General features: G+C 43.2%; 1 protein-coding gene across 2 annotated transcripts in view; it reads left to right on the top strand.

The window, feature by feature from the left end:
- The window catches only part of igf2r (insulin-like growth factor 2 receptor), a 43648-nt gene extending 26099 nt beyond the window's left edge, over nucleotides 1-17549 (top strand). The window contains exons 29-51 of one of the 2 annotated variants that reach the window (XM_072362766.1): nucleotides 108-211; nucleotides 781-914; nucleotides 1037-1233; nucleotides 2280-2406; nucleotides 2567-2698; nucleotides 3307-3466; nucleotides 3986-4094; nucleotides 5038-5119; nucleotides 5229-5362; nucleotides 7082-7231; nucleotides 7317-7475; nucleotides 7600-7810; nucleotides 8559-8793; nucleotides 9693-9826; nucleotides 9931-10048; nucleotides 10593-10739; nucleotides 12060-12244; nucleotides 12412-12598; nucleotides 12691-12837; nucleotides 12932-13001; nucleotides 13344-13376; nucleotides 14010-14294; nucleotides 14372-17549. In XM_072362766.1, coding sequence (XP_072218867.1) covers nucleotides 108-211; nucleotides 781-914; nucleotides 1037-1233; nucleotides 2280-2406; nucleotides 2567-2698; nucleotides 3307-3466; nucleotides 3986-4094; nucleotides 5038-5119; nucleotides 5229-5362; nucleotides 7082-7231; nucleotides 7317-7475; nucleotides 7600-7810; nucleotides 8559-8793; nucleotides 9693-9826; nucleotides 9931-10048; nucleotides 10593-10739; nucleotides 12060-12244; nucleotides 12412-12598; nucleotides 12691-12837; nucleotides 12932-13001; nucleotides 13344-13376; nucleotides 14010-14294; nucleotides 14372-14524 — 3393 coding nt within the window. In that variant the 3' untranslated portion in view covers nucleotides 14525-17549. The remainder of the gene's footprint in view (nucleotides 1-107; nucleotides 212-780; nucleotides 915-1036; nucleotides 1234-2279; nucleotides 2407-2566; nucleotides 2699-3306; nucleotides 3467-3985; nucleotides 4095-5037; nucleotides 5120-5228; nucleotides 5363-7081; nucleotides 7232-7316; nucleotides 7476-7599; nucleotides 7811-8558; nucleotides 8794-9692; nucleotides 9827-9930; nucleotides 10049-10592; nucleotides 10740-12059; nucleotides 12245-12411; nucleotides 12599-12690; nucleotides 12838-12931; nucleotides 13002-13343; nucleotides 13377-14009; nucleotides 14295-14371) is intronic. The other variant, XM_072362767.1, reaches the window with a different exon arrangement.
- The last annotated feature ends 81 nt before the right edge of the window (nucleotides 17550-17630 follow it).

Genomic DNA, 17630 nt, shown 5'->3' with positions numbered 1-17630 from the left:
CAAGCATGCTCAAAATGTCTGTGTCCGCTTATTAAAGATCAGGAGTCACCTCAGCTGCTCTCATTGATGGTTATTTGCTGTGTTTGTTTGATATTTCACTTGTTCAGGGAACACCAGAGTTTATTAAAGAGACTCCAGACTGCACCTACCTGTTCAACTGGCCCACTGCACTGGCCTGCGTCCCAGTCAAAACCACCAGCTGCTCCTACAAGTAACCATCCTCACCCTCCTCCTGCTCCTACTCCTTCCATCTTTGTCCCTGTCACTTCTCATCCAGACATTTCCTTAACTGTCTACTGTAGAGTAATGAAAATACTACGACAGCTGACACTGTTAGAAGCAGCAGGGGCATTATTTTGTTTGTTATTGATATGCTTGCTGAAGAAAACACGCAATGAATTAATGAATTCAGTGTTTCATCGTACTTTTTTGTAATCTGTGAACTTTTGTTGCCACTGGAGGCCACAAATTCCCCTTCTCTGACCTTAATGTGGTTTTTCCCTGAGTTTTCAAGGAATAGTTTCCTGGAAAAAAGGGACTTCTGCCTGAATAAGCCTTTTTTGTCTCCTAGAGTGAATTCAACTTGTTGTAATTTTATTTATTTTTAGTTGTAGACTAAGACAAACTCAGAGAATCTGAAAAAGATGGCTCTTATTTTCTCCTTCGTACATAAGATTTATTGTGCAATCCACATGCAAAAATGTATGTTAATAGATTAAAATGGTCTTTTTAAGCAACGCTAAGCGGAATAAACTCCAGCTTTGTCTGTTCTGTCCGCAGCGACGGTCAGGGGCACTCGTATGACCTCTCTCCTCTGGCTATGGACTCCCGGAACTGGGAGGTGGAAGTCCCAACTCAGGACAGTAAAAAACGTTTTTACATCAACGTCTGCAGGTCGTTGGTGGATCAGGGAGGTCAGTGCGCAGGCTCCTGTCTCAGTACAGCATGCACTGCAATGCGGTGACACCCATTTTCAGAGCATTATTGCATCTTCTGTAAGTTAGATGAGGTTGACCCTCCACTCATCTCGCCACAGGCTCATGGACATGTCCCACCAGTTCAGCGTCCTGTGTGAAGGATGGAGATGAATATGTGAGTCTGGGGCAGGTGGAGTCTGGTCCTACGTGGGACAGAGGTGTCCTGAAGCTGCAGTACACCAGCGGCCAGGCTTGTCCGGACGGAAAGCGACACAGGACCAGTATCATCCGCTTCAAGTGTGACAAAGACAAAGTGGTGAGAGATTCAGTGTGCAGTGGTAACACAACAAGCTCCTCCCATGTTGGTCAGCACAGCGCACTTTAGAAACCTTCAATTTCCAAGTCTTTTTATCTTATTGTGTGATTAGAAAGAATCCGTAAACTGAAACAGTTGGAGCTGTCTGGGTGAATTTAGCCTAAATAAATTAGACATGTGGGTTGTTTCCACCGCTACATCTTTCCCAGTGGACCAAGGACCTTTTAAGCAACTAAACCACAGTTTCAACCAAAGAAACTGGTAAAAACTTCAGATCTGTACAATGGTTTCATAGTTCCCTTTGGATGGCGGTTGTGCGGTGTCCTCATGGAGAAAATAACTGCTCACAAAAGATAGAAAAGAGGCCTTTCCAGGCCCTCATCTTTACTGTTCCAGAGTTGGTATTCAGAGTGTGCCTCAAGTGGAGGAGCTGAAGTATCTCTGGGTCTTGTTGTGGTTGAAAGGAGCTGAAGATTAACTGGTGGATTGGGGCAGCAGCTTCAGAGCTTCCTTTGTTAACTCCTTAAGTGTAGGAAAGGGGATAATTCCTACCCACTGTTCCTTCAAAGTGACACTCGATTAACTAACTGGGATAAACCTGGTGAGCATGAGCAGTCTGTGACATCATTCCTTTCCTTTTGAAATTGCCAAACTTTATAGACAACATATCTGAAGCCCTTTTTGTAGAATATTTATTGATTAATCGTAGTTTCGGTGCTGCAGAGCCACATCACAGCTTAGTGTAAGCGAGGTCGGATTCTCATCTTTAGCTCAAACAAGTATAAATGAAATTCATAAGGTTTCATTTGTTTTAGATGGAGAAATTTCGCTCCTCTGTGGCCCTGCTCTGAGTATCTTTTAGCTTATCTTTCCTGTTATAATGTCCCCTTGATTCTCCACTCTGCCTGCTGTCTACTGAAGACTTACTTAAAAGAAAGGGAGATAATCCTTTAATGTCTGTTAAGAAAACTGAGGCAATGCAGTCAAACTAACAGGTGTTGAAGTGAATGAAAACACTGATGAAACTTAATTATATCTCCACCCAGGATTCCCGGCCTACTCTGATCTCTGAGATTGAGGACTGTGTGTACACCTTCTTGTGGTTAACAGCCGCCGCCTGCCCCCTAAACAGCACCCAGCACGATAACTGCAGGGTCACAAACCCCGCTACAGGTCAGGCACTCAAACACTGCGATCATCACCACATATCATCTACATTCAGGTGCAAAAAGGTTCAGACGAACAGAAACTTAGTAGGAGAATGTGCTGTTTGATCCTTTTTGAAACAAGCTCTTCAAAAATGCGTCATGTTGAACTTTTGCGCCCCCCACAGGTCATTTGTTTGACCTGAACTCCTTGATGAAGGACGGGGGTTACACCGTGTACGATCATCAGGAGCCCAGGAGGATGTTCCGCATGAACATCTGTGGAAACGTGACCAACGCCGGATGCAGCCCTGGAACTGGTATGTACCTCCATCCAGTGAGTGGGCTATTCATTACAAAAGGAACACCACACTACAGACTGTACGGCACCTGCATCGGTTAAATTCCTAAAAGTTAGCAATTAGCTTGTGTTTTAAACCTGCAAATCATTCCTCTGTTGGCCACAATAATCTAACCAGCTTCCAGCCAGTCAGAGCTGGCAGACATGCGTCACTGCTGTGTGTAAACTGCTTCAGAGGGACACGAAATTTCAGCCTCTCTCAAATAATTAACCATATGTACAAAGCTGCATAATAAGTTAATTTGTTGATATAATTATGAGGATGTTAGAAATGTTTAATCAGTGTTACGCACTCATAGGCGCACACAGTTTTGAAGGTAAGCGCAGTGGTTTGTTAATAAGATTCTCAAGGTTTGTAAAAGGTCAGTCTTAGATCACCAGCTTTCTGACTGAAGACTGTCACTAAAGGTTTGTCAAATATTGCAAAAAATGGATAAATAAAGTGTTGAATTTCTCAAAAATCCTTTGAGTCCTCACTGCCCGTACGCCTGAGCAGAATTAATTTGCAAACTGGATGTTTGAAGGTGAATTTCCAGCGTTTTTAACATCTGTTTACGTGTGTTATAGCTGTGTGCATCAAGGACAGCAATACAGTGGTCAGTGGCGGTCAGGCGAGCAGAAAACTCTCCTACAAAGATCAGATTCTGGAGCTGACGTATGAAGGAGGAAGTCCCTGCTCGGCAAACCCAGACCTCAAACACAACACCATCATCCACTTCGTCTGCAGGTCCGGCCGTCCTCTGAATTTCTTCTTAGTTTTTATATTTTCTTTGTGTGTGACGCCACAGTTTGTAGGCTCCAAGCACAGCTGAAAGCTAAAAGTTCCCCTCTTACTGAAAAATCCCTTTTATTTGTCTTTCAATGTGTCCAAAGTTGTTTTAAGACATTCAAATAAAAGCAACATTTGAAAGGAGATTTAAAAGTTTGCAAGTTACAATCAGAAGTAAATAGGCCTTTAAATGTGATACATTTTTAAGTGGTTTTAGTTAAGTCAGCTAAACTGAATACTCAACTCCAGTGTTGTTTGTCCTGTTAATGGTATAATGGAAATGTATCGTCCCTGTAATATCAACACCTCCTGTATCAATACTGCAAAGAATGTGCTTGGACTGCTCTAAATATCAGGCCGACAGGATGTTTTCACTTGAAATAAAGGAAAACTGCATATTAGAACGCTGTTATATTTGTTAAGGTTTGTAGGCTGAGCTCAAGTCTGATGATCTTAACATTTCCATTGTTTGTACAGGCCTCCTAACATGGGCTCGGCCCCCCCAGAGCCGGTGCTCATCGACTCCAACGCCGACACCTGCACACACTTCTTCTCGTTCCACACGCCGCTGGTGTGTGAACAATATGTAAGTATCTTTGTGCTTTAAGTCAGACGACCCTGAACAGCTTGTTAAAAATGATTTAGAGACATTTGTTCCATTTTCTCACAAGCTGACACGATTTCCTGAGGTCTGTGACCACTGATTTACACCCTCTGCACCCGCCCCCGTCTTCTTCAGGCTACTCTTTTGAGGTCTTTGTTAGAATATGAGAGAGCATACAGTAAATACCCTGAGAGCTCAGACCGCACACCAAACTGACAGAGAAATACTTGACTGGCAGTTTTATTCTGAAGTATTTACATTTTCCCCATCTGCAGTTTGGACATGGACAGCTGCAGATCCCTTTGTTAGGCACAAGTAATGTGTTGTTAAACTGGCTGCTGACTGGTTAATGACACCATTGAGATCTCATGTTGTAATTCCTTCATTCACTGACAGATTAACATATCAGGGTTGTGTTTTGATCTGAAACTTTGAGTTTTCGTGACCTCAGAGACCCACATATATGCTCTAAACCGTTATTTTTCCATAAAAGATCCCCTTCAAATGGAATTCACCTTTTCACCCTCTAACATAATAAAATACATGTTTATTTATGAATATCAGAGTCATGACTGATTCTGACATGTTTTCATGTCTGTGTACTGTAGATAGAAAGTGTCTTTGAATTTATTGGCTTTTTACAAGAGCAAATAATTATCAGGCACTGCATTGAAGTGTAGCTTTTATATCAAGAAGTTATTTCCACATATTGAAGCAGAAAACAATTCGCATTCCTTCACAAATTGGGACTAAATTGGCTTTTTCAAGGAGAAAATAAGAGCAGTGAGCAGGAGAACTAAAACCAGCTTCTCTCAACAGATCATCAAAGGAGACGGGAATGTTTTTGTGGGATTCTCTCTGATTTATTTGGTTATTGTTCGGTGTGTCATGACATAAAGACGTTTTTTTTTCTTTTAATCATCAGGTCAAGTGTTCGGTCCAGAACGGCTCCTCTTTAATAGACCTGACTCCTCTCATTCATGTCAGCGGATACTACACAGCAACAGGTTGGTGGGCCGAGCTTTCACACTGAAACACAGGCGAGAAACAACAAATCCAGAACAATCGGGGTCTTATCCATAACTGGTAATATAATATTTGTCTGTGTCCTGTCAGATGAAGCAGTGGACCAAAGCGACGAATCTCCAGACTTTTACATCAACATCTGTCAGCCTCTGAACGTCATCCCCGGGGTCACCTGTCCGCCTGGATCTGCTGTCTGTATGGATCCTGATAACGGACCGCCTGTGGTGAGACTAACCTTTTTAACACTTTTATCAGAAAAGGCAGAGAAAGAATTCATTACTGACCTGCCTCATCAGGCCACAAACACTGCTGGTAGCGGCATTATTCCAGGAAACTAAACTAATAAGACATTTAAGTTGGAGTTGCCTCTCCAGGCACTTTGGGACATTTTAAGTTCAAACTGCACATGCTGACAAAATAACACTTAATAAAACAAAGGAGCAATATGCTCTAATGATAAATGAATAACCCAAATCATCGTCAGTACAGACTTGAAGGGTGAAGCTTTCTGTGAATTGGGTAGAAAAGTTTGTTAGTGAGATCTGAGGGAGCGGCTGTCAGTTTGGTTTACTTTAAAGGTGAGTAAAGTCAATATTCATCCATAAAGCACAAAGTAAAATAGTCAAACTATCACAGCAATACAGTGTTTATTAACTGGAATACAGTAAAACAAGAAATGTAATTGGTGAAATGGATTAAAATGTCAGGGACGTTGACGTTCTCAGCAGGAAAGGAAGCCCAAAGAGGAGAGATGGATCTTTAAAGGTGATCGACAAAGTTGGGAGAGCAAAGGCAGTGTTTTGGAAAAAGTTCTTATCGTGGTCCTGGACGAATTTAAGTTTATGGAAGAAGAGAAGAAAGGGTTACAGTGATCTGTACGGGATATAATGAGGGCATTTGTGAGGATTAATAAAGCTGAAACCTTAAGATGCTTAACAGTGTTTAGACGGTGCCTTTAAGGATCATACCAAGGCCTTTACCTGGGTAAGCTAGAGCTAATTTTTCACCTACAAACAGAACCTTAGTCTTATCAGTAGGTAGGTTCAGATAATTATATGAAAACCAGGATCTGGTGAAGGTTGGAGAGTGGAATTGAGCGTGGTAGATGACATTTTTCTGAAGAAGTAAAATATAAATAACCAACTGGAAGTGGCCTGAAATAGGCCTGTGGGGAACACCATTTGTAACGGGCCCCAGATGTGATCAGAATTATTTTAGGCTGAATAAAGTTTCTGTTTCTGCATTTAGCAGACGCTTTAATCCAACTTACAAATGAGGATATAACATTACAGCTAACACCAACAATAAGCTACGTAGAAGGAAACAACGAGTCCGGCTCTGTCAGAGGTGACAGTGTAGAGATGGAGGGAAGTACAGGGTAGGAGATGCTCTCTGAAGAGCTTCAAGGGTTTCTTGAAGCTGTTCTGGTAGCGCTCGGTGGGTCATTCCACCATCGTGGAACGACACATGAAAAGAGATTGTCTTAAGCGTGGTGTAGGAGCTGCGAGACGACAATCCTGTGACGACCGGAGGGACCGAGTTGTGACTTAAGCCTTTGTGAGAGCATCCAAGTAGATGGGAGCTGTTCCATTAAGCACTTTGTACAACATCAGTGATTTGAATTTGATGTTAAGGCTAAGAGAAGCCAGTGGAGCTCAATGAGCAGAGGGGTGATGTTTGTTCTTTTAGGCTGATCGAAGGCCAGGTGTGCCGCCGTGTTCTGGACCATCTGCAGAGGTTTCACAGCTCGGGCTGGGAGAGCAGTTAGGAGGGCGTTGCAGGAGTCAGAATCTGTGCAGCTACAGATATAATCTGATTTTATAAATTGATTATCAATAATTCCAACACAGCAAATTTAAAAAAAAAAAAGTTTATTTTTGTCTCATGACTGTCTTTTAGCTCCTTTGTCTCCTTTTAACGGTCTCTAACGGTTTCTGTTGAAGGATATTGGACAAACCACCAGCGGCCCAGAGCTCAACAGTGCCACGGGTGAGGTGTCCATCACCTACCAGAGCTTCACTAAGTGTGCTGCTGACCCTGCGCAGAACTACAGTTCAACCATCATCTTTACCTGCCAGAGAGGCCTGGAGCTGGTCAGTCAGCACTGACTGATACGAATACTCACACACAGGTTGTTGACTGCCAGGATTTAACAAAGATCTTTGTATCTGTGTCCAGGGCTCTCCACAGATGCTCAGGCTCCAGGGCTGTGTCTATGTGTTCGAGTGGGCGACCCCCCTGGTGTGTTCAGATGCCACTTACACCAGTGGCTGCAAGCTTACAGACTCTCAGCTCCAGTTCACTTTTAATCTGGAGACCCTGTCTAAAGAAGTCCAGGTGAGCTTTCTGCCTGTCAGCACAGAGGGTTTCACACACTTCTGTAGATTCTTACAGATCGGGTGATAAATGACAGGAAATACTTGAGTTACTTTTCTCTGAAGGCTACGTCTCCGTATTCCAGGTAAAAGGGAGCGCCGGCATGTATCATATCAAGGTCTGCGGCTCGGTGGCAGAGCCGGCCTGTAAGCAGAGTGCAGTTTGCCACACGTCTGGTTCTGAATCAGACAAGTCCGCTTATTCGTTCGGTGTCAGCAAGAACATGACAATGAACTTCCAGCACAAAGAGCAGGCGGTGCTGATGCAGTACGGCGGAGGAGATCCCTGCCCTCTAGGTAATAACCTGCTTTTACTCCTGTTTCCTGCTTAGTTTTAGGCTTTTTATCCGTCTGTGGATATAAATATCGCCTCGAGCTTTAAAAAGCTAAACAACAGACGTGCAAAACATAAAACAGAACAACTAAATCCAAAGTCTGACTCAAAAAGCACAGCTTAAAGGCTCATATGAACATTATCATGCTTAAGAATAGAACACACGTTATACCCTAATAGCTGAAGTTAAGCTTTTATCAGATTCTACAGCACAGGTGAGATCTTAAACCCCGACATCACAGCTCTTATCTGTGCTTTGAAAGGGTGACAGAGCAGGTTTGTTTTGGACATTTTGGATGTAAGTAGATGCTAAATCTGTCGGACTCCTTTTACGATCCAGACTCTCGTGTTGGAAACTACTTCATCCACTGATGAGTCAAAGGAATCAGCATTTTTTATGAAAACTTAACAGAATAATCTGCATTAATGAATTCCTTTGACCATTTATTGAAGCAAAGAAAGCCAATAAAGACTGAAGAAGTTTAGCTTTTTCTTCTGAACTCCCTGAATAAAACACAGCTGGTGTTTAAATGTTTCTAGCATCAGAGCAGCCGTTACTTTGTTTTTATTCAAAGCCAGTTTTGAATCTTTTATTATTGCAGCTAATAAAGGAGGACATGTGAAAAGATTCATCTTAATGGATCTTTGTGACACTTTTTTCCTTTTGCACTATTTTACCTTCTCTGAAATCCATCCTGCCTTTTTTTCCAGGCTCCGGTAAGCATCAGTCCTCCATCTTGTTCATCTGCGACCAGTCTGCAGGCCCCGGCGCCCCGCAGCTGCTGTCGGAGACGGAGGGTTGTTTGGCCACTTTCCAGTGGCGCACCAGTGTCGTTTGCCCCCCGCAGAAGATGGAGTGTAAGCTGGTCAGCCAGCATCAGACGTTCAATCTGCGAACTCTGTCCTCCCTCACTGAGCCGTGGAAGTTCAGCAACGCGGGATATTCGTGAGTCTCATTTTAGTAGATAATATCTTCGTGTTTGAAGATGCTTTCTTCTGCTTTATCTTTACTCTCGGAGCAGAAAGAGTAGTTTATAATCTCAAGGGGTTTGAATTCATTATTGTTTTATCGGCAGATTCAAAGTTTGTGCTCATTTACACGAGAGGGATAACTTTTTGCATTAAAACTTTTAGGTATATCAAAGAAAAAATAGAACAAAAATCTTCTGTGAAGCTCTAAAATGACTGAATGAATAAATCTGAATGGAGATTTATTCAAGTGTTTATGTTGACATATGCATCATTTACTTTAATTCATATCCAACACATGACAAACATTATCCCAACGGTGCACATACGCAGCAAAATGTTTAGTTTAGTAGACGTTTAGGTCTATTTGAAGTCCCAGATTTCACCAGGAATATAAACCAATATCTTGCTATTTGGTATCGTCTCTTTTTCAACCCCCAGCGGCACACAGTGACTGTGTTATTTTGACATGTCAACGTTATAAAGGGGGTGCTGAAGGTTCTTAATCAACCAATTTTCAATCAGAACTCAGCTCTGAAATCCTGGTTTGTGGTTTCTAGGATTATATCATGATGTATGGACTTCAGTTATGCAGCTTTTATATTTAAATGAAGTAATTAGGGCTAAACTCCTCGAGCTAAAAGTGGTCAAAATGTCCCCTAAATGATGGTTACGACTGGATGCAGAGTGGAACTCTGCAGTCTCCTGCTCATTGGGAAAATAAGGCTGATATAGCAGGTCTTTTTCTTTTAGAAACATACAGTTGGATTAATGTAGCCTAGAAACTGTAAAAGCATGCAGCCGTCATCCTGTTGAAAGAATCAAGAATAAGATGCGCTCCCTTTGTGACTCTTCACTCTGTGTTCGTGGCCTCAGGTATTTCATCAACCTGTGTCAGGGCATCCATGGCGATCTGACAGACTGCCCAGAGGAGGCAACCGTGTGCCGACACTCAGCAGGACAGACCCAGACCCTGGGCCGAGTTTACACTCAGAGAATGACCTTCACAGGTGGGCAGACCACTCAGACTCATTCAAAACAATTAAGAAATCTCATCCGTCTCTTGTGCATTTTAAAATGACGTCATCTTTGTCTCAAAACACCTCCTCCGCAGATGGAAAGATCTTTGTCAGCTATTCAGAGGGAGATGACGTCTGCAGCAACGGTCTGAATGCCAAGACTGTGATCCAGCTGAGCTGTGGCTCCACAGTTGGACACCCGACACTCATCAGGTGGCACAGCCCATTAAAATCAGCTTTTAAAGTTCTCTGATTTCACCTCCATTAAAGATTATATCACCTACAGAATAAGACACATTAAAGGACACTTTCATGTGGTATCATCTATGTCTAGCACACGTGATGCTTAAAAAGATAATGCACCACATTCTGCAGAAACACTGATTTACTCTTTGGTGGAGGATTTCAGACTCTCAGTTAATGGCAGATCAGAGGGTTTGTCTTTAAAGTTAAAATTTCCTTTTCTGAGATTGCAGAACACTCGGTACACTTGATGTTATTCACGGTCATGACTCTGGAACGCTGCCTGGCTTCACTATAATATACTGAAGAAAGTATATCTTCATGTTTGGATTATATTTCTTAGATTACTTGGTGTTTATTTCCTCTGTTTTTCCCCACGTTTGCAGGCTTTGTTCTTTATTTATTTTTATTCTATATTTTGGTTTTAAAACCATAAATTGGTCCTCGCTGCTAAATGTCTTTGTGAAAACCTTCGTCCTTTATCAGAGTTAATGATCTCTGTCTTTGTGAGCAGAATCGATATGGAGTCGTGTGAGTTTGTGATTGGCTGGGAGACGCGCCTGGCCTGCGCGGTGAAGCAGCGCGAGGTGGAGATGGTGAACGGGACGATAGAAGTTCCTGACACCGGAGCCAGCCTGAGTCTCGGGGCACTTTACTTCAGGTAAAAGTCACACACTTCCCCTGTTAACCTGTGTCCTAATGGCCAGACAAGTTTTTTTTGTAGAGCACAAGGCAATTCAAAGTGCTTTACAGCTACATAAAATCACAAAAGGCAAATAAAATCATTCCATAAAACCTAAAAATAAGCATTAATTAATTCAATTAAAAACGAAGCGTGCAGATGAAATACTTTCAGTTGTCATATGCACAGCTAAATAAACTGATTCTAGCCTGGATTTAAACATTGTCAGAGTTGAGGCCTGTGTCACATCTTCTGGAGGACTGTTCCAGATTTTAGGAGCATAAAGCTGAAACGCAGCCTCAGCTTGTTCAGTCCTGACTCTGGACCCCAGCAGGAGACGCCTCCCTGAGGTCCTCAGAGTCCCAGCTGGTTCATATGGCTCTAACATGTCAGAGATGTACACGAGCAGAGCTGCTTTAAAGTCTATTCTCTGAGCAACAGGAAGCCAGCGCAGAGACCTGAGCACTGGACTAATATGGTCGTATTTCCTGGTTCTAGTCAGGACTCGAGCAGCAGCTTTACGGCCCGTTTAGAGCCCAGTGAGCAGCCCGTTACAGTAGTCTAACCTGCTGGAGACCAACGCATGGATTAGTCTTTCTAAGTCTGGTTAAAGTTCAGGTCTGAGTCCAATATTACCCCGAGATTTCTAACCTAATGCAGCTTCCAGTGTCCAGAGCTGCTTCAAAGCTGGTGTTAGAGCCGGTTTTAAGTTGTGTTTTTAAGAAAGAACCAGCTGAGAACTGATGCCACCACAGATCCACATCATTACATCATCTATAGAGTTTCTATAGAGGTTTCACACAGTGCGAGGAGACATTTTATTGCAGCAGATTAGCATTTTTGTCTGTTTTCTTCCTGCAAACGAGTGTTGTTTGCCATCAGTGTTGTTAATAAAAAGCTGTTTTATTAATAATTTATACACCCAATGTGAATAGGGATCTATAACCAGCAGCTGGTGATGTTAAAGCACTGAACACTGAGCTCGTGCTCTTCTGTTTCAGCTTTGTTTCTTCTTCTTAAGCACTCTGAGCGCCACACTGGCTCTGGACTTTTGAACATGGCAGTCACAACATTTTAGTTGATCTGGCTGGTCTCCGTAGCCCCGCCCCCAGCACCTGAGCTGAGTGGTTCTTTGCTCTGGACCAGCAAAGAGTTCATAACTGGTTCAAATTCATTCACTGGCTCCAAACCAGAGCTGGAACCTCTGGTTTACTTAGTTTTTTATAATGGTAGAAGGGGAATATACTTGCTATATGCAGCTAAAATACAGGGTTTTCTTTGTTTCTTATTTGTATTTAGTCAGCATGAAGCATCTGGAGACATACGAGGTAACGGCGACCGCTACATCTACCACATCCAGTTGTCCGGCATCACCAACAACTCCGTGACCAGCTGCCTCGGTGCCAACATCTGCCAGGTCAAGCTAAACACCTCGTACAGACGCAGGATTGGCTCCTCCAGCAAAGCCAAGTACTATATTAAAGGTAATTTCTATGATTAATTACATAGTTTAATAGTCTTTTTCTCATTGTCAAAGAACAGGAAATGCATGTCAGATTGTCTGTGCAACAGATTCTTCTTTATTAAACATTCAAAAGGCTGTTTTCTGTTGGATGAACGATCATTAACGCCGTCTCTGCGTTTCCGTCAGGAGGAAACCTGGATGTGATCGTGCCGTCTGACTCGCAGTGCGGGCGCGTGAGGACCAAAAACGTCTCGTCCACCATCATGTTCCACTGCAACCCGTCGGCGGGCGTCGGCATCCCAGAGTTCATGCTGGAGACGGACGAATGCCAGTATCTGTTTGTGTGGCACACGGACGCTGTGTGCCGTCTGACGTGAGTGAACTCTGTGATTCTGTTGGATTTAGTTTCAGTTCCAGGTGGCAAACGTAGATAGATGTAAGCGCTGTCTCTGGACTGCCTTGCAGGACTGTTGATCGTGAGACGTATGACGACGGCAGCACTTCTGCGGCTCTCTCTCCGCGGAGCCAGGCGGTGGGGGTGGTGCTGACCCTCCTGTTGGTGGGTGTGACTGTCTGTCTGCTGGGACTGCTGTTCTACAAGAGGGAGAGGAGGTGAGTCCACGAGCATCTTAGGCTGGATTTGGCTTTTTTAAGTGTTTATGGACGCCTCTCGTTAACGTTTTGTACGTTTCATGTCTTCTTCCAGGGAAATGGTGATGCAGAAGGTTGCTGGCTGTTGCCGGAGAGGAAACCAAGTGTCCTATAAATATTCCAAGGTTGGTTGATTGAACTCATCAAAGCAAACACTCAGAATCCAGGTCAGCTGTGGACAAACTTCAGCCAGTCAGCTTCTTCCAGCTGTGATCCTGTTGTTCGATCAGTCCTGTTTACACCCTTTGAACTGATCTATTTTTAAATGTCGGTAGAATTGCAGCCAAATAAGAGAGAGCAATAGTTGTTTTTGCATATACAAGCGGAGGAGTTCCCACATTCAGCATGTCGCAGAGCGCTGTTTCCTGACACTTACGGGTTTGCAGAAATCCAGTGAAAAGCACACACAACAAAAACAGTATAACCCAAACTGCAGGGGCTCATTAGATCTGATCTGGTGTTCACAGCACTTCCTGCGTTGGAATATATCTCATCAAGTTGTGAGTATGAACTATCATGTGGTTTTCTTGCATGTACCCTAACTGCAAATGACAATCGATTAACTAACAATTTATTTAGTTAGTTTGGATTTAGCTCATATATAATATTATAAACTGGGGTATAAGGGTGATATTGATGTATAGAAAATTAAAATGCACTACAGCATGTAAAGATGTGATCTCCTGGATCCCAAAGCTGTCTCATGTTGTAAAGTGATTGCTTCCCAAAACGCGAGGAGAGGAATTAGGACTCAGTGGAAATTCGCTCAACAGAAACTGTTTATATCTACGTGGAGCCATCAAAGGGTTCACAGATCCTGTTCTTCTTCTTTTCTGAATATAAACTCTGGATCTCTTCCTCTGTGGTGAAAGTTTGACCTTCCGTTTGAAGAAGAGGAGGAAATGTCTGCGATGCGTGGCCTCATGTCCTTTGCACTGGCTTTTCTCTCTTGGTTTCCACAGCACCAACCTCTGAATGTCGTGGAAAACCATTGGCACACTTTTAGTTTCCCTCCTGACTTGATGCTTCCTCTTCAGCTTTGAAGATGGAACACCCTGTTCAGCTGTCTGTGGTTTGAAGCTGCAGATCTAACCTGGTTAAGCCAAGTCTGACTCTGTGTTTTACATCTTCAGGTCAACACGGATGAAGAGGGCGGTGAAGAGGAGATGGAGTGGCTGATGGAGGAGCTTGAAGCCCCGCCGACTTCCTCCTCCTCATCCTCGCAGCGCGACAGGAGTAACCACAGCAACGGTCACATCAGGACCAAGCCGGTGAACACAGAAGGTCTGCGCTCGTTCTCGCTGGACGAGCAGGAGGACGACAGCGAGGACGAGGTGCTGAGCGTGCCGGGGGTCCGAGTGGTCAAATCCTCCGGACTCTCCAGGAGCTCCACGACTCACCGCAGCGCCTTCCTACAGGTGAGTTCGGTCTCTACGCTCAGGTCTTACTGCGTCCTGGTTTACCCCCAAAACCTCACACGACCTTTCCATTTCAGGAGGAGAGCGACGAAGACCTGGTTGGCCTCCTGGATGAGTCGGACAGGAGGAAGAAGAGCAGCAAACCTCGCTCTTCAGGCCACGGTAACAACGCGGCAGTCATCAGGAAACGGGACGAGGACGACAGTGACGAGGACCTCCTCAGGGTGTGATGTGCCCTCCTCCTTCCTGCTTCCCTCCATCCAATCTGAACTCTTCTCTCAGCGAATGTCTCTGTGATAGCAGCAACAAGGAAACACCAACAGCATACTGAAAGCAGACACTTTCTCTCGTTTCGGGGATGTTTTTGTTGGGCTGCGCCTTTGCTCGGCCTACTCGGACTCGTTCGCTTGGCCGTCTGCAGACTGCCGGCGTTGGTTTTTATTTATTGGGAGCTCAATAATTGAACTGCTCTTCAGGCCATTTTGATCTGCACCCTAATTTCTCCGGTTTTCTCTCCTTGTTCTGAAACGACAGAACTTTGTCGTCTGTAGTTTTCTTCAGTCTCGCCACATTTATTTGACAGACGCAAACAGGCCAGTTGAGCATTTAACATAAACCCTGGAAGCACACGGCTCTGCAATGAGACACATCAGTGAAATGATGATGGTGATGGTTTAAAATGAAGTTGTGCCATTGCTTTTGCACTTTGACTAACAGAATGAGACATGTCTCATTGCAGACTGGGGTGAGGTCATTTTTTATTTGCCCTTTACGACTGTAATTGGGAACAATGGCGGGCGGGTTTGGCACGAAGGTGTTGGCTGGCGTTGTTTCTAAAGGGAATGAAGACACCGGTTTGTCTTTTCTTGCTGTTTACAGTTGCTTTTAGAGCAGATCTTTTCTCTTTCTTTCCCCTCGAAGAGAAAGCACGATGCCTTCCTGATGATAAATCTGCATTTTCATCGATGAATTGTGCCCAGCGACAGATTGATTTTTGTCTTGTTTTGATCAGAGTTATTGTACATAGATGATGATGATATTCTATAACGCAGATGTTTTGTTTGTTTGTGTCATTTTCACCTGTGAGTTGTTCACACGTTTAATTTTTAAGACCATTTAAATGGTCGTCTGAGCTGATTTTCTGTGTGCTTCTCAGTTGTTTGTGAAAATAGAGTTTGGCCTTAAGTGTGAATGGAAGGTTGACTGAAGGGAAAACGGATATGTTCGTCTGGATAGTGTTGGTCTGAAGTCCCCCTCCTGCTAAAGCCATAATTCTTCTGCCAAAACTGGCACTGATAAGCAGTAAGTTAGGATTTTGCTCCAGCTCGTGTAAATTAACGACTCAGTTTGGCACGCAGGTCTTTGATTGTTGCGTCGAAAGTGAGATTTTAGCTCCGTAACGCCAACCTTTTGCCACGCTGATGTCCGCCTTGTTCAGCCACGTGCATGAGATGATTCAAAAGATAGATGCAAAGAAGAAAAAAGTTTTGACCTACATTTTCTGCTCAGTAATCAAACCAGTGTTTTAAAATGGAAACAAACTGTGTTTCCAATGAGAGCTACAAACCCCACAGTATGAACACAGCTGACTAAACAAAGTGTTGCTGAGTGAGCAAATCAGATTTGATCTCCTTTCATGTCCAACACGACCTCCTCCGAGGTCTTTTATCCAAACTTTCCAACACAATTAAAGAAAAGCAGCAGCATCCTCACATGGTGATCAAAAACAAGACATACTGTCATTTTGGTCATGTTCCTCTCCTCAGCTGAGCTAAATGTTCATGTTTTTGCCAACCGATTTATCAGTTTGCAGCTGAACAAAGGACACAGATGAAGGTTTGACTTCCTGTTCCTCAGCTCAAATCCATCCGATTGTCTGGTTTCGGCTTCTCTTGTGAGGAGTTGCTGCTTATATCACTGAAAACTGAACATATTTAGGGTTTTTTTCTGGCTACAGGCGTCTAAACGCAGTCCAACAGGTAATATAAACGATAATTTGCTACATCCATCTCCTTGCATCAGCAAAAACTACTCGGTTGTTCTCAGGCAGGTGCGATTTTCACCTGACCGAGCAAACTGAAAGAAGAATGTGAACAATTCAGACATTTAATCCCTCCAAATGCACTGGAACAAGGTGAATGTAAATCCTCTGAGAGAAGCCTCTGATTCAGAAGGAGACAGTTATACCCGTGTGTGTTTTCTCTCCGTATTTAGTCTTTACAGCCCAAAGTTAGTAACGAAACATCATTTTATCGCTGAAGTCACAATGGAAAAAACACCGTTCAGGGTATTTCTAAAGCTTTCTACAAAACGTTTCCTAAACAAACTTTTGTAAGATGACATTTGCCCAAAACGCTGAAAAAAATGACAAAAAAATGCATTGGAAACATCAGTATTTTGTATGGATACGTTTGATTTGTGCCATTATTGTAAAACAAGCCAATAGAAAACATTTTGCTGTAGGAATTCCTGTTTTTATCACTCAGATTCAACTTTTAATATCAGTTTTTGACCTTTTTGAGGGATCTAGAATCTGTTTCATCACATATTATGTTAATTGTGGTGTAATCATATCATCAAACTACTGATCCAAAGCTTTAATTTACCTCTGACAGCATGAGGAACGAGAGCACACCGCGTGCAGGGCGGGAATCCAAAGAAAAACAGCATAAATCCATGTCTTTGGTCAGAATATGATTGTAAATCCAGCTGAAGTTAAATTATATCCAGCCTGTCGGTGGCAGACTTTAAGTGTTACATTCATTCACTCAACGTGTGGAGTTTTGATTAGTTTTCTGTAAATTCCTGACCTCAGTAGGAGGCGGTCTGAGACACTGTGTTTAAATCTTTGTGACTCATTTCTCCTGAGGAGACGTTGTAGCAGCAGGAGGTCCAGTTCAGTCTGTTTCTGCTTCACGTGGCACCAAAGTCTGAGGCTCACGTGCACGGTCCTGTACTGAGGCATCCTTTTCCTGAAGATATTACTGGACGTTCTTGTGCTTTTTTTTTTTTTTGTCCTCGCCGTCGATGAATCGGATTCAATCGTGGGTCGAATCGACAGAAACAGAGACTAAAGCGGCACAAGAAGCTTTGTGATGATTTGGTACTATGGGCGATCGCCTTTGTGTTTTAGTTGGTGTAAATTATGTTGTCTGATATGTTCGCAGCTCTTTGCTTGTTTTCCTATTTAAAAGAAATTTGATGTAAAAAAAAAAAAAGAATGCATTATTTGAATAAATAAGAGATCTGCTGTTCCTTACTGTTGTGGTTCAATTCAGTCACAAACTGTGGGCGAAAAGGCCCAAAACCTGAAAGAAATGCAGGAAATGAGGAGCT

The sequence above is a fragment of the Leuresthes tenuis genome, unplaced genomic scaffold, assembly GCF_036924035.1.
Source record: "Leuresthes tenuis unplaced genomic scaffold, fLeuTen1.0.hap1 SCAF_13, whole genome shotgun sequence".
NCBI classification, from domain to species: Eukaryota; Metazoa; Chordata; class Actinopteri; order Atheriniformes; family Atherinopsidae; genus Leuresthes; species Leuresthes tenuis.
This window is presented reverse-complemented; position numbering and strand designations above follow the sequence as displayed.